The sequence below is a fragment of the Phascolarctos cinereus genome, unplaced genomic scaffold (genome assembly GCF_003287225.1).
Source record: "Phascolarctos cinereus isolate Bilbo 61053 unplaced genomic scaffold, phaCin_HiC Scaffold_726;HRSCAF=1367, whole genome shotgun sequence".
NCBI lineage: Eukaryota > Metazoa > Chordata > Mammalia > Diprotodontia > Phascolarctidae > Phascolarctos > Phascolarctos cinereus.
Genome location: NW_027556098.1, coordinates 359,430,244 through 359,445,675, shown reverse-complemented (window position 1 = coordinate 359,445,675; position 15,432 = coordinate 359,430,244). Strand labels below are relative to the sequence as shown.

The 15,432-nt window shown below is 42.7% G+C and overlaps 1 protein-coding gene across 9 annotated transcripts in view; it reads left to right on the top strand.

Moving 5' to 3' along the window:
- The first annotated feature begins 9,526 nt into the window (after positions 1–9,526).
- The window catches only part of MEAF6 (MYST/Esa1 associated factor 6), a 31,009-nt gene continuing 25,103 nt past the window's right edge, over positions 9,527–15,432 (top strand). For 2 of the 9 annotated variants that reach the window (XR_002323886.2, XM_020983634.2), the window contains exons 1-2: positions 9,528–10,414; positions 11,812–11,927. Coding sequence is in view for 6 of the 9 variants with exons in the window: in XM_020983634.2 (XP_020839293.1) it covers positions 10,325–10,414; positions 11,812–11,927 (206 nt within the window). In the remaining 3 variants the exon portion in view is untranslated. Of the gene's footprint in view, positions 10,415–11,811; positions 11,928–15,432 lie in introns of all 9 variants that reach the window. The other 7 variants (XR_013482479.1, XM_020983638.2, XM_078145458.1 and 4 more) reach the window with 6 other exon arrangements.

The following is a 15,432-nucleotide window of genomic DNA, read 5'->3' as shown; positions in this document are numbered from 1 at the left end:
TTTTTTGGCTTTGATCTCTTGGTAACTCGGGGGGTATACTTTAACATAGGAACTAAATTAAGAGATTTAGCTGGTTCTGTCATTGCATTTTTGAGATCTCCGTAATTCAGTAAATCTTCAAAAGGCAATCCCTTGACAAACCTTGCTGATAGTCTACAGTATTTGGATTTAAATTCCAAGTAATAGTTACTAGAGGATCCCCATTACCACTTCCAAAATACCCACTACGTGAATGGTCTTGCATTGGGAGTCACGTTCCCTGAATGGAGATGCAATTGGCTCAGTCACACCATACATTATACAAGAAATAAATTAATCACACGTTGTCTTGAGTGCTGGGGAAAGGTATAAATTTGGGATGACAGGGTCCTGATTCATAGCCTTGTGTGCAGCATCATTAATTTGCTAGATAATAATGCTTACCCATAATTTAGTATAGGAAGAAGTAAAAGGTTCTCCATTTGTCAAAATTCCAGGGGCATTTTTAAAGAGATTAGTTTTTGATTATCCAGTTGGAAGTTAACTAAGGATGCCAGGCAGTTTAGATGTCTGTTTTTTGAAAGCATGGACAGTGTAGTATGGTAGAAAGAGAGTGAACTTAGGAGGACTCAGTTTCCTCATCTATAAAACTTAGAAGCCAAACTCCAGCTTCTAAGATCTTTTAAGGCTCTGATCTGACCTTGTTACTCTGGATAGTTGTGATAGTTTTTCATTTATTTATTTCTTTATTTAATTTTTTTGGTGAGGCAATTGGGGTTAAGTGACTTGCCCACAGTCACACAGCTAGGAAATATTAAATGTCTGAGGCCAGTTTTGAACTCAGGTCCTCTTGACTCCAGGGCCAGAGCTCTATCTACTGCGCCACCTAGCTGCCCCCACTAGTATTTCTAAAGTATAGTTGTTTAATCACATCCCTCTGTTTAAAAAAAAATCTTTAGAGCAGAGGTTATTAACCTTTTTGGTATCATGAATCTCTTTAATGGTTTGATGAGGTCTATAGACCCTCTTAGAATATTTTAAAATAAAGTAATAAAGTACATGAGATTACAAAGGAAACCAATTCTACTGAGGTAGGTATCAAACAAAATTATTTTTGAAAGTTTGCAGATCCCAGGTTAAGAGGCTCTGCTTTAGTTGAAGCTTCTCATGACCTATTGACTAAAATCCAGACTACCTTGTGTTCAAAACCCTTCATAACCTGGTCCGAACTAATCTAGGCCCACAACCTTAGATGTAAGCTGATCTGGTACTATTCCTCCTTGTATGCTGCAAGCTGCAGTCAAATTGGACTATTTCCTTCAAACACATTACATCTTTCCCCACCTCTGTATTTTTAATTAAACCTACCCCAGTGCCCAGGATGTCATCTTCCCTAGTCTCTCTGCCTGTGGCTATCCTTCAAGGCTCAGCTCAGATGCATCTCCATTGGGAAGCCTTTTCTGATAAACATAGCCAGAAGAGGGCTATCTGATCTGAAATATACGTATATACATATATATATATATATATATATATATATATATATATATATGAACACACATATACACATACATACATATATATACGCACATATACACACACATATATATACATACATATTTATTGGTCCAAACCTGATTTTATTAGAGAACTCCTGATGAGGTGATTTCCTCTAACGATTCAATCCAGCTACCAATGCAGCTTCCACTTTGTGAGAGCTTAAGCAATTTATCCAGGATCATGCAGCTAGTATATCTCAAAGGTGGAACTTGAACCTCTGTCTTTGTTATGTTGAAGCTGACTCTGGCCACAAACCCGGAATTCTTATTTAATACACATATATTCTAATTTGTGAGGGCCAGGGCTATATAATTTGCCTCTTTCCCAGCCCACGTGTAAATGTGCCTTGCCTATGACTAATAAATATCTGGGTAAATTCGAGCATTTTTCCTAGTAAGAATGAATAGAGGATCTATTACCTGTTACCCTTGGCAGAGTACTAATTACCTACCTTTTTCCAATTCCTTAAGATTAACTCACAAAACTTGTGAAATAGGTAGTTGTCATCATCATCATCATCATCATTTTACAAATGAAGAAATAGGTTCCATGGAGGGAAGTTACTTGCCCAGAGCGTCAGAACCAGAACTGAAACCATGATCTTCTAACTCTAGGCTTTTTATCTGTGGCCACATTTTTATACAATTGCATGAAACTTTTGTCATGGGCACAAACTCTTCAACAAGTTATTTATTAAGTGCCTACTCTGAACCAGGCACTGTGCTATGTCCCGAAGACAAAAAGGCAAAAATAGTTCTGCTGTCAAGGAGCTCACAGTCTAATGGGAAGCACCACATACGAACAACTATGTACAGACAGGCTGTGTACAGGATAAATGAGAAAAAGCAGAACGAAGGCACTAGCGTGAAAGGGGAATGAGAAAGGCTTCTGAAAGGTGGGATGTTAGCCGAGACTTGAAGGCAGCCAGGGAGGTCAGTAGTCAGAGCAGAAGAGGGAGAGCATTCCAGGCACGTTAGTGAAAACGCATCAAATTGGGAAATGGAGTAGCTGGATTGGTGTCTGGAAGGGGAGTAACATATAAGAAGACTGGAAAGATATTTTTGAAGTTTTCCCAACAGTAATATAAAATACAAAGTATAAGTACTGACAGTAGCTACAAAGCTGGGAAGCCTTTCAGTATAGACCCAGCGACACGTTTTTCTACTGAGAACTGGCCTAGCTAAGTTTGGAGAGGCATACTGACAGATTAGCTTGGGGGATGATGAACCTTAATAGGCCTTTGGGAGACCTATTAAGTCGTAGAGTTTGTGATCTGTGATGATGGACACTGATGTAATTGCATCTCATTGAAGTATTTAATTTAACAAACATTAATTATGCACTTAAACACTGAGGACATAGACAAAAAACGACAAACGTTTCTGCCCTCAAGGAGTTTATATTCTGGTGGGTATTAGTCATTATTAAGTGACCATTTTCATCAAGACCAACACCACTATGTGCATCCTTGATCCCTCCCATATTCTTCAGCAGATTGATTCTACAATTATTACCTCCCCACCTCCCTCCCTGTTTAATCTCTCCCAATTTGTTTCTTTCCTGTTGCTTACAAATATACCCAATCCAAATACACCTGGACTACCATCTCCACTTGAACCTTGACGGCCAAGACCTTGAGCCTTCAGAATAAAAGCATTCCCCAAACCACCAAACCTGTTTCCAGTCTAGCCTCTGAGCAGCCACCATTGAGGGGAGAAGTCATTGTGGAGAAGGAGCTCACCTTCCTTGTCACCAACTGTGACCATGAATAGGCAAATAGGCTCAAAAGCCTTAGGAGTGGTAGCCCCCTCCATACTACCAGTTCTGCTTCCATTCTAACCATCAGCCAAAATGGGGGAGGCAGCTTCTATGGAGAAGTGAGCAATAGCCATCAACTGCTAACCAAGTGCTAACCACAAGGCAAGCAGATCAGCCTAGCTGAGGGAGAGACAGGAGGCAGGATGTGCCAGGTAGTGTCCCTTCAAGACCCTGATGGAGATGGCTCAGGACCCTGAGCCCAAGAGCCTCTGTAATAGCAGTGCTTCAACCCCAGTGTCTGCAGCCATCTTCTAGTGAAACAACCCCGGGGAGATGCAGCCATCTTTTGAAGACCCCAAAAAAGAAAGTTGTCACCAAAGTCCTTGGCAATGTCAAATGGCTGCCATCAGAAACAGATATAATTTTATCAATGAAAATGACATCCAAGAAGCATTACCATCTGCTTTGCTGCTGTATCCTAAGGGCCATGGGACCTTTTCATTTAACTTAAGAGCTGAAACTTTCCATGTATGTTGTCACCCCCATTACAATGTGAGCTCCTCACAAGCAGGGACTGTCTTTTCTATTTGTATCTCTAGGGCTTAGTGTAGTGCTTTGTACATAGTAAACAGTTAATAAACGCTTTATTGATTTACTCAAGTCTCCCCCATCAGTTTTCAAATCCCTCTTACATATATAATATTCATGCATAAGAAAAGCAATATGGCATAGTAGCTAGAGCCTTGGAGCTATGAAGACCTGCATTTACAACTTGCCTTGGATACATAATCTAGGTAATCTTGGGCAAGTGGCTTAACTTCTCATTCTGCTAAGCAACTCTTTCAAACTTTAAGCTGCAGAGAAGGTGCCTGCCTGCATTGATACAAGGAATTTCCTCATCTGGGAATTCTCTATAACAGTGAAATCTCAGATGTGTATATTTATGTGTGTATGCACTATATACATATTGTTTACATTATATAATTTAACATAATATAGTTGAATAATAGAATATAAGGAATATAATGTATTATGAATATAATATAATGAGTAATAATTCATTATATAAATAATATAGTGAATAATATAATAGCTGAATAATATAGTATAAGTTGAATATACATTTATTTCCTCTAATAGGATGTAAGCTCCTTGAGGGTAGGGGCTGTTCCACAATAGCTGTACTCATTTTTGTCTTTGAATCCCCCAACACAGAGTAGGAGAGTGCCAGGTACAGAGAAGACATTTAATAAATGCCTGTTCAGTGACTGATATCTATTGGGAAAAAAACACTGGATTCAAAGTCAATACATCAGATTTCAGGCACTGTCCCTGTGTGATGTTGGACATTTAATATCCTTGAGGGCAGAAGAAATGAGAAAGGCCAAAGACTTTTTAGACTGTACAAAAGATCGTACAAAAATTGTACAAAGTTGAAGTCTCACACTTCTATATCACGAATACATTTGTCAAAAAAGAATTGGTAGGTACTAAACGTGATGAGCATCATACAACATTGCAAAGAATGAAACTGACTACATGTTAATGGAAACACAAAGACTTATTTTGGATGTGGGAGTTATCTCTGAATTATCAGTCTGCAAGTCAGACAATTCCTTGTTTTGTTAGGACTAAGATCAGACTTTATAATTAATAAAAAGAAAAATATTAATGAGAAAACATATGATACATAATTAAGATTTAACCTTAAATTGAACAAACTATTGAAGATTAAAAAATGGGAACTGCACAACAGAAACTACATAGACACAGACTATAATCATTTCATCCAGAGGCTCAACCAATGAAAATTAGCTCCTATAACACGTACAACAAAACAGTAGAGAGAGCACATTAGTCAGTAATTATTTGGCTTGCTTGCCACACAGACAGAGATGACTGCAACACCAGGCTAATAAAGTCAAGTTGATAAACATCTATTAAGCACATAATGTATACCAGGCATTGTGCTAAGTGCTGAGAAGAAAGGCCAAAACCAAAAAATAGTCCTTGCTATCGGGAAGCTCACAGTCTAATGGGGGGGGGGGAACATGCAAACAACTATGTATAAACAAGATATATACTAGATAAACTGGAGATAATCTCAGAGTGAAGGCACTAAAATTAAGGATTACTGCAAAAGGTGGGATTTAAGCTGAGACTTGAAGAAAGTCAGGAGGTAGGGAGGAGGAGCAAGAGAATTCCAGGGGACAACTAGTAAAAATGCCTGGAGTTAGGAGATGGTGTGTAGTATGTGAAGAATAGCAGGAGGCTGGTGTTACTGGATCAGTTAGTACGTGGAGGGAGTAAGTTTATAACAAGACTGGAAAGAGAAAAAGGGGCCAGGTTTTGAAAGGCTTTATAAGCCAAACAGAGAGTTTTATATTTAATACTGGGGTTAAAAGGGAGCCTCTGGAGTTTATAGGAGGGTGATAAGGTCAGACCTATGCTTTAGGAAAATCGTTTTGACAGCTGAATGGAGGATGGAATAGACTGGAGAGAGACTTGAAGCAGGGAAGGTAGAAATAACAGGACTTGGCAACTGATGGGATATGGGGAGTGAGAGAGAATGAGATGTTGAGGATGATGCTTAGGTTTTAGAGCCTGGGTGAGGAGAATGGTGCTACCCTTCACAATAAATTGATAACTAAGGAAGGGAAGATTTAAGGGGAAAGATAAGTTGAATTTCAGATGTCCAATAGGCAGTTGGAGATGCAAGACTGGAAGTCAGCAGAGAGGTTAGAACTGAACAAATACAACTGAGGATTATTTCTACAGAGATGATAATTAAAAACATGGGAACTGATAAGATCAGCAAGTGAAAAAAGTACAGAGGGAGAAGAGAAGCAAGTCCAGCATGGAAACTTTGGTAAAACCTATGGTTAGCAGGCTCAACCTGGATGGAAGATTTAGCAAGGGAAACCAAAAGAGGTCAGATAGGTAGGAGGAGAAATAGCAGAGATCAGTGTTATGAAAACCTAGAGAAAAGAAAGGTGCATATCAAGGAAAAGAAGGAGATCATCAGTGTCAAGGCTGCAGAGGTAAAAAATAATGAGGACTGGAGGGAAAGTCATTAGATCTGGCAATTAAGAAATCATTAAAAAAAAAAAAGAAATCATTGATAATTCTGGGGAGCAGGTTTAGCTGAATGATGAGGTCAGAAACCATACTGTAGAGGGCTAAGAGAGCGAGAGGAAAGGAAGTGGAGCTTCTGCTTGTAGATGGCCTTTTCAAGGAGCTCGGCTATGAAACAGAGAAGAGATATAGGGCCACTTCTTCATGTGAGACAGAGTGATGGAGGAGATAGTAGTGCGATGTATCTGAATGATTTGAGATGAGGAAAGGAGAAGAAGGAACTTTTGGCAAATGGCCTCGATTTTTTCAGTGAGATATAAGGTTAGGATACAAAACTCATCTGGAAAATCTTATGAATAAGGATGATGAATAGTTATGAACAGTATTATCTCATAAAGCAGAGACAAAATAAGTCTAAAGAAAGCCTGGCAAAATATACAACTGTGCAGTCATCCTAAGAGAACTCAAGGATGAAAACAGCAGGTGAACTACAAAGAGAAGAACATCTGAAAAGATTTTCCAAAATTATTACAATAAACGGTTTTCTCCATCAAGGATGGTGGAACCACTACACTTATGTCCTAATATCACAGTCTCTAAGGGGCCTACAGAAGTAGAATTGGTACTAAAGAACAAAGATGGGGAAAGCAGCTGGCTTGGATCGAGTATATATGGACAAGAGCCACGGTGGAGGTGATACAATCGTGAGGCAATGAGGGACTGATTCACAAGGTTGGCTAAAGGAGGATACCAAAAGGCTGGGGGAAAAAAACCAACAAAAACTCACACCTAATTGATTCCTCAAAAAGTGACTGAGAATACATCAACAGACCTATGACAGTTCTTGTCCAACATCAGACAATATCGATGGACAATGAGCTGGACCCAAGGTTGAAAAGGAGGATTGGTTGGATTGCTTTCAGGAAAATGCAAAGCACTTTTACTGACCCCCTCCTCCACCCAAGCTCCCCATGACAACAAAGGTCTATCTTTTCAATCCAAGTACAGTCTATAAAAACTGGGGTCCTTAGACTGGGTCCCAAGGGCAGGGAGGTTTCCTCTATCAGCTTGAATCCCCAATCTAGTATGTTCTCCCCAATGGCAATAGCTATTACAGTTAGTTTTTCCCCTAGGAAATTTCCTTTAGATATTAGGGCTCCACGATAATTTAAACAATTAACATCAAATTTGCTTTTAGAAAGGGATACTTACCGAGAAGATATAGCAGGAATAGAAGGATAAACCATTTTCCCTGAGCACCTCAGAGCGTAGTCCTATACCACCTCAGTCCCTAGTGTTTAGGGGGCACCAGCCTAAAGCAATTGCTACATACCATTTATTTTGCTAAGTTCCCTTCTAAATGATCTACAGCAAATGGACAGAGTCGATCCCTTGCTTGTAGGACCCCACTCAGTGCTTCTGTTACTGGATCACCCACTGCTTGTCTGGGCTCTGTAGATCATTTTTTAAAAAACAGTTATCGAAAAGATTTATTTAAAATTTCACAGATTCCAGGTTAATAATCCCTGCTTTAGAGACATATTATCTGCTAAGTTCTTTTTAAAATTGTATTTTTAGTTTTCAACATTCACTTTTATAAGATTTTGAGTTAAATATTTTCCCCCTCCCTAAGAATGCAATTTGATATAGACCATATATGTACAATCATATTAAACATATTTCCACATTAGTCATGTTGTGAAAGAAGAATCAGAACAAAAGGGGAAAACCACAAGAAAGAAAAAAAAAAGAGAGGATATAGTCCTCCTCAATCTGCATTCAGACTCCATAGTTCTTTCTCTGGATGTGGACAGCATTTTCCATCATGAGTCCTTTGAAATCGTCTTAGATGAGGGGTGGGGAATCTGTGGCCTTCAGGCCACATGTGGCCCTCTAGGTCCTCAAGATTCTTTAGGGCTGTGTTGGAGTTTTGTTAGCCTCAACCATGGACTCCTGCCACTGGACCTCTGTTCCTGAAGCTTTTAAAATCTTACCAGGTTGTTCTACCTTCAATATTCCTTCACCATACAGCATGAAAGTAAAGACAATGGAAGAAATATGGCTTCATGTGCACCCAGTAAGGAAAGCAGACGGCTGGTACTGCCTCTTTCTGAAACAGCAGGTCCACGTGCTTCATACCGGCTCTGGATGAGAGGGGGCCAATGGCCCTAGAGGCCCATAACAACTTCTCTCTGGACACCAGGGAAGGAAAAAGGACTGAGTTGCTCTCTCAGTAGTCTTTTGTTTACAGTCCCAGTTCTGGTTCAGCAGCCAATCAAAAGTCCATGTCTTTACCATGTGTTTAGGGAACTGGAAATAATTAGAATAACTGTGCCATGCATGTTCTAATGTGGAGAGCAGGGCCCTCCATTACTCATCTTCACACGCTTTCCAAGGCAGGTGTGGCAGCAGGCAGAGGGCACTGCTGTGCTTTGAGGACAGAGCTCCCCACTAGTGCCCCCCTTTCCTCACTGCTTCTGAAGAACTCAAGATGAGCATCACACAGAAGACAATGGAAAGGCTTGTGGTCAGAGTGAGCTGGCTGCAACATAGAACCAACTCTGAAAAACAGGGGTAAACGCTTATCATCAGAGAAATATATAACAAAGAGAAGATGAACTGTTCACTAGTAGCTTCTCTAAGCTGGGAGAAAGCAAGGAAGGCCTTCAACTCATTGGGTGGGCTCCTTGTACATACTCTTGGGAGGACTAAGATGAGAATGGCACATGACAGGCAGGCATAGGATGGGTTGGGATATACACTGTTGGAGTCATTTGAGTACCTTTGAGAAGTCTGGGGCTGTTAACAAAGACAAAATGAACCAGTCCCTCATGAAACTTGCATTCTTGCATGTAGCAAGCTTAATTAATGCCCGTTGAATTGAGATCCCTTCCCTTTTCTGTGTCTCAGTTTCCTTCCTGGTCAAATGAGGTGGCTGGTCTTTAGGCTCCTTTCCAGCCATCCTGCCCCCATGGCCTCAGGAAAGACTAGAGGATAAAGCTTTCAAAATCTCTCTCTAGCTATTCTCCCTCTATTTCCTCTCTCTTTTTCCTCCTCTCTTCCTCCCTCCCTTTCTCTCCTCTGTTCTTTCCCTATTTATTCTCTAATCTCTTTTCTCTCCCTATATTCCCTTCTCTCTCCCCCACTATCTCTTCTCTATTCTCTCCCCTTCTTTCCTCTTATCTCCACTCTTTTTCCTCTCTCTATTCCCTTCTCTCTCTCCCTCCTTTGGTTTCCTCTATTCTTGTTCCTGTTTTCTTTTCTTCTCCAGTTCCTCTTCTCTCTCCCTTCTTACCATTTCCTCTCTATTATCTCTGCTCCTCTCTCTCTTCATTTCCTGTCTCCTCTCTCTCCCCTTCTTCTCATCTCTCCTCTCCCTTCCTATTTCCTCTCTATTTTCTCTCCCTTTTCTCTTTATCTCTGCTCTCTCTATTCTCTCCCCTCCATTTCCTCTCTATTCTCCTCTCCTCCATTCCCTCCTCCCTCTCTTCTGTCCCTCCATTTTTTCTCCTTTCTTCTCTGCTCCCTCCTCTCCATCTCCTCCTCACCTTTCTCCCTATCTTTTCCTCCATTTCTTCTCTATTCTGTCTTCTCTCTCCATTTCCTTTCTTCTCTCCCCTTCTTCCTCCTCTCTCCTCCTCACTTCCCTCTTCTCTCTCCCTCCTTTTATTTCCTCTCTATTCTCTCCCTCCATTTCCTTTCTCTATCTTTCACTCCCTCTATTCTCTCCTCTCTCGCTCCCTCGATTTCCTCTCTACCCTTTTTTGCCTCCCTCCCCAGCCCGTTTCTCGCGCTGCCTCCTCCCCCACTCGCCCGGGACGCCAGTGCGCAGGCGCAGTGGCGGCAGCGGCGCCCCCTGGCGGCTGAGGGGCGGGGGCGCGGCGGGGCCGCCTCCCTCGCTCGCTCCCTCCCCGGCTCGCTCCCTGCCTCCTTCCTCGCGCCTCGGCCCAACATGGCGATGCACAACAAGGCGGCGCCGCCGCAGATCCCGGACACCCGGCGGGAATTGGCCGAGCTGGTGAAGCGCAAGCAGGAGCTGGCGGTGAGGGGGCTGGAGGGAGAGGGAAGGAGGGAGCCCGGGTCTCCCCCCCCCGCCCAGCTCGGGTGCTTCTCGGGGCGGGGGTCCGGCCCGGCCCGGCTTCCTGTTGGCCGTTATGCCGGCGGCAGCGGCGCGGGCCCTGGGGCACTCTGATCACCCGGCGCGCGGCGCCCTTTCTCCGTTTCCGCCTCGCGCGCCCCGCGGCCGGGGGGCCCCAGCCTCATTCCCCGGGGCCCAGACGCGTTCGCGCTCGCGCTCGCGCCCGCGCCCGCCTCCGCGACTCCGCGCGCCCGCGCGCCCCTGGTGACTGACGGGCACGAGGCGCGGGGGCGGGGTCGGGCTGGGCGCGGGCTGGGCGGGGCTAAAGAGAGGGATGGGAGGGGCGGAATGGGGAAGGCGTCTGGTACCGGAGCGGTGGGGACGGGGCACATAGGGGAAACCGAGTGGGGTCGTAGGACCATAGATTTAGAGCTGGAAGGGATCTCAGAAGGCCTTCTAGTCACTTCTTCATTTTACAGTTGGGGAAACTGAGGCCTGGGGAGAGTCTGTGAGGAAGCACATGGGGACAGAGTAAGGGGGCCCTCTGAGGAGGTGGTGGGGGCAAAGGGGATGGGACAGTTGGGGAATTGGGAGTTTAGGTGGCAAGGTGGGGGTGGGGAACATCGACTTTGCTCTCCAAATTGTACCTCTGTTGGGAGGGGGAGGAGGTAGATATGAGAAAGATTTGGCATTGGGAGGTATTTGGGTGAAGGGAAACGATTGTGTGGGAGGGATATTAGGGTTGGGGGAATTTATGGTTGTTTGGTAAGAGGAGAATAGAGGCAAAGAGTAGTGACTCTTGAAGAGAATCTTGCAAAGGGTTGGAATCCTGGGGCATCTTCACCTGGAGCAGCAGATGTTGGTTACCATAGCAACAAGGAATCTGTGCACAGCCTGGTGACATTTTCTAGCCCTTACTAATAGAGAAGGGACCCTGACCCTTAAAGGCTCTCTAAGCCTTATGGATGGAAGGCCCTTCCAAATCTCATGCTACTCTTACACCTTTTACCCATGTGAGCAAAATTCCTTTGTGGCTATCAGCCAGCCTGCTCCTCTAGGTGTTAAAAGCAGTGTTATTGTACTCAGAAACAGTGAAGGGTTTGATTTACCCTGAATCCTAACTTTGCCTGCCAAAGCCAAAGTGAAGATTCTGTAATAGTTTGGATATAATCATACATTACCCACTCTATGGAGGATGAGAACTATTTGGAAATGTACTGAAGAAGTGGTATCAGCCGTGAATTATTGTGAGACAAGAGCCTCAGTTTTAAAAGTTGACTAAATCTCCGTTTGGTCAGACTGAATATTCCACCTTGAAAGGTAGTAGCATCCCTGTGCTTTTTTTTGTGTGTGTCCACCAGGAGACGCTGGCAAACTTGGAGAGGCAGATCTATGCTTTTGAAGGGAGCTACCTGGAAGATACCCAGATGTATGGCAATATTATTCGGGGCTGGGACCGCTATCTGACAAATCAAAAGTGAGTCAGAAAGGCTTCTGTTTTATAGCTGATATTTTGGGTAGAATGTTACCAATTTCTGTTTTTAAGAGTGTGTCTCTAATAGCAGTTTCTAGTTTGTTTTAATGTCTAGCACCATTTGTCATTATATATGGAGCCATATAACTTAGCCATTTCCAGGTAGCAAATCCACCTTAAGTGACTGCTCAACAATTCTATGTGAGTTTGGCATCTGGGATTTTTTTGTTTTACTGCAGTGATCTGTTCCCAGGAGTCAGTCCAGTTTCTCTCCTAAGCCTATTACTGTGCTTTATGCTGTCGAGTGATGGCAAGAATCCTGAATTTATAGTCAGAGGCCTTCTGTTTGGATTCCTGCTTTGTTACTTAACTTGTTTTTTAAAGTGATTGCCGAAAGTCACATCTCTGGACCTTCCATGTCACTGTCTGTGAAATGAGAAGGTTGGTAATATATGATGAATTCTAAGGTCCCTTCTAGCTTTAAAACTTATGATTCAATTTGTAGTTGATATCCAATCACTGGAGAGAATGACTTCTTCATTTGCTGTTCCCAAAACTCTTCTGAAAACTGTCAGAAAAAGAATCTTGAAATTTAGTGGGTAGAAGCAGCAACTCATCAAACTCATCTTTTGTACTCTTCTGTGTAGTATACTGTTGCTTCTGAGTTTTAACTCCTAGTGTTTTCTGCTTTTAAAGTAATGGTGCTTATTTAGAAATCATAGCATTTCCCAGATGGAAGAGAATTTTAAGAATAAGTAGACTGATCTGTACATTTTAGACATAAGGAAACTGAGGCCCAAACAGATGAAGAGCTGTCACAGAATCTAAGAGTCAGAAAAGTGGCCGTCAAGTCCAAATGGTAGCTGGGGACTTAGTGGTAGTTAGTGAAATGACCGGCCTTTGGAGTAGGAGCCCTGGAGTTGGAATGAGAGGGCCAAGAGTCCTCTCTTACTTGTCGGTTCTTGGGCAGGTCACTTACTTGAGCTTCAATTTTCTGTGTTTTATGATGAGGATTGAAATCTTTGTACTACCTTCCTCACAGGGTGGTGGTGATGAAAATTCTTTAGTAAACTTTCAAACTAGTATTTTAACCCACAAGTGCAGACTACCCTAGTTCATTTTTTCATTCCTTTTCAGTAGTGTTTGTCACCCTTGGGGACCAGAGTAGAAGGTAATTTTGATGTTGCATTTTGGAATCCTTGAGGATAGACAGTGCAATAGAAATACATCGTGAAATGGATGCCTATATGAGAGCTTTAGCTCTGTGGTAATGTTATCCTCCCACCCCCTCACCTCACCCTGGTCATTAGGTGCCCTGAGATCATCCTCCCAGATTCTCCAGGTAATTTGGATAATTTCTTTTGGCGTTTCCGAGTGGTAAAGTGAGGATGAGAGCTGTGGAAGAGTTGTGAACAGTGTTTAAATCAGCTTTTCAAGTGACAGCTCAATCCCAAGGTCAAGTAAACAACAAGGTGTGAAAAGAGTTAATTTACAGTTAACTATTTGATCAAATGTTACAGTGGACTTAAAAGAACTTTGTAAAGCTTTATATACGCTCAGCTGTGAATATTAACTCCCTCAGTATTCATCTTTCTGTTCCTATTTTACTTTTTCTATCCCATCTTATATGCCCTATCCTTCTCTTTGTCTCTCTCCCTCTCTCCTATCCGTTCATACATAGTGTCTATGTATATACCCTTTCCTTTGCTCATGTCTCCCTTCAGTCCTTCTCTACTTCTTTAAGCTTTTTTTCTTGAATTTTGTGTCTTTTGTTCTTGACCTTTGTATATATTTTGTTTTCTTCCTTGTTCTTTATATCTCTCCTCTGACTGTTGAGTCTTGTTTTTTTTAATTGTCTCTTGCTTTTGTGGATATCTCCTTTATTGTGGTTTATCTCTCCTCTTTTACTTTGATGTAGACCTTCCTCTTGGTATGGGGAAGAGAGAGAGAGAGAGAGTGAGTGTGTTTGTGTTTGTGTGTTTCTCTCTGGTTGTCTCCTTGGTGAAGGTGTCTTTTTCCTTCCTCTTAGTGTGTGTGCTTTTGTGCATGCATGTGTGTCAGTCTTTTTCTATTCCTTTTGTTTTGTGTCTGTCTCCTTTTCTTTCCTCTTGGTGTCTTTCTCTTTTTTTTCTCCCTTTCTTCCTCTTGTTTGGTTGATGTATTTGTCTCTGCCTTCCTTCCTTTTCATTTGTGGGTGTCTGTTTCTGTCTTTCTCCCTTTTTCTTGGTGTGTGCATCTGTCTCCCTCTTACTCTTGGTTTGGATGTATGTCTCTGTCCTCCTTGGTTTGTTTTTGTCTCCTTTCCTTTCTTCTTAGGGTGTATGTGTGTGTCTGTCTCTGTCTACTGTGTGTTTTGTGTGTGTGTGTGTATGTATGTGTGTAAACATGAATGCATGTGATTTCCTCTTGGGGAGTGTCTTTTCTTTTTTCTCGGGGTATGTGCGTCTCTTTCTCTCTCTTGGTGTGTTTAATTGCCTATCCTCTTCCCAGGTTGTGAGAAACACTGAAGCATTCTTAAAGGGAAAAGAGGTGAGAGTTGAGTGGAGGAAAGGGGAATCTGAGTCGGAGGAGGGGAATCTTGACCCTTGCCGAGTAGGTGAGAGAGTAGAAGAGTGTTACACAGAGGACTACAGGAAGGAAAGGGGCAGCCATAGACTTAAAGCTTAAAAATACAGATTTGAAGCTTTCCCTGAAGAGGAGGGATTTGGATCCTCTGAGGAAGAAGCTGCAGCTTGTCCTGTCAAGTTTAACTCGGTGGTGCCACAGAAGTTATTAGGTGAGAGATCATCCCAATAAGGGTTAGAGGAAGAAGCAAGGAGCAGCGTGGTTGGTGATTCCTGCCTCTAGGTACTGAGGCCACTAATTGATGACTGTGTTATAGGAGCAAAGAGGTTTGTTGGCTTTCCAACAAACGTACCCAAAACAAAGCAGACAGTGTCCCAAGGTTTATCAAAACAGATGGCGACTACCTGTTTAGGGCAGTTCAGTTGAGCACAAAAGATACTGCTAGAAGTAACCTAGACAGTATTGCTAAAGAAAGCAAGTCATGGGCAAGAAACTAAAGACCATAGGAGCACAAGTTGTAGTTTCCTCATTCTTGTCCATTGAAGGCAAGGGAAGGAAAAGAGGGAAGTTGATCTTGGAAATGGAGGACTAAGAAGACAGTGTATGAGAAAGGGATTTGGACTTCTGGTTCATGGACAGCTTTCAGTGTCTTCTCCTGGCTCTCCTTGTTCCTTACTTGCCAGACTTTTCCATGTCCCAGCACCTCTCTTCTCTAATTGGTGAGTTCTTTCCAGAACTTTCATTTTGAGGAAGTGCCCAAGCCAGTCATACTCATTCACTCCTTTCTCAGCTCCGCTCCTGACTTCCCGCCCTGTTGCCACTTTTATATGCTTTCTTCCCCCATTAGAATGTGAGCTTCTTGCCTTTCGGGGACTGATCTGAGTTTCTTTTTGCTTGTATTTGTGTCCTTAGTGCTTAGTATAGTGCCTGGCACATAGTGAGA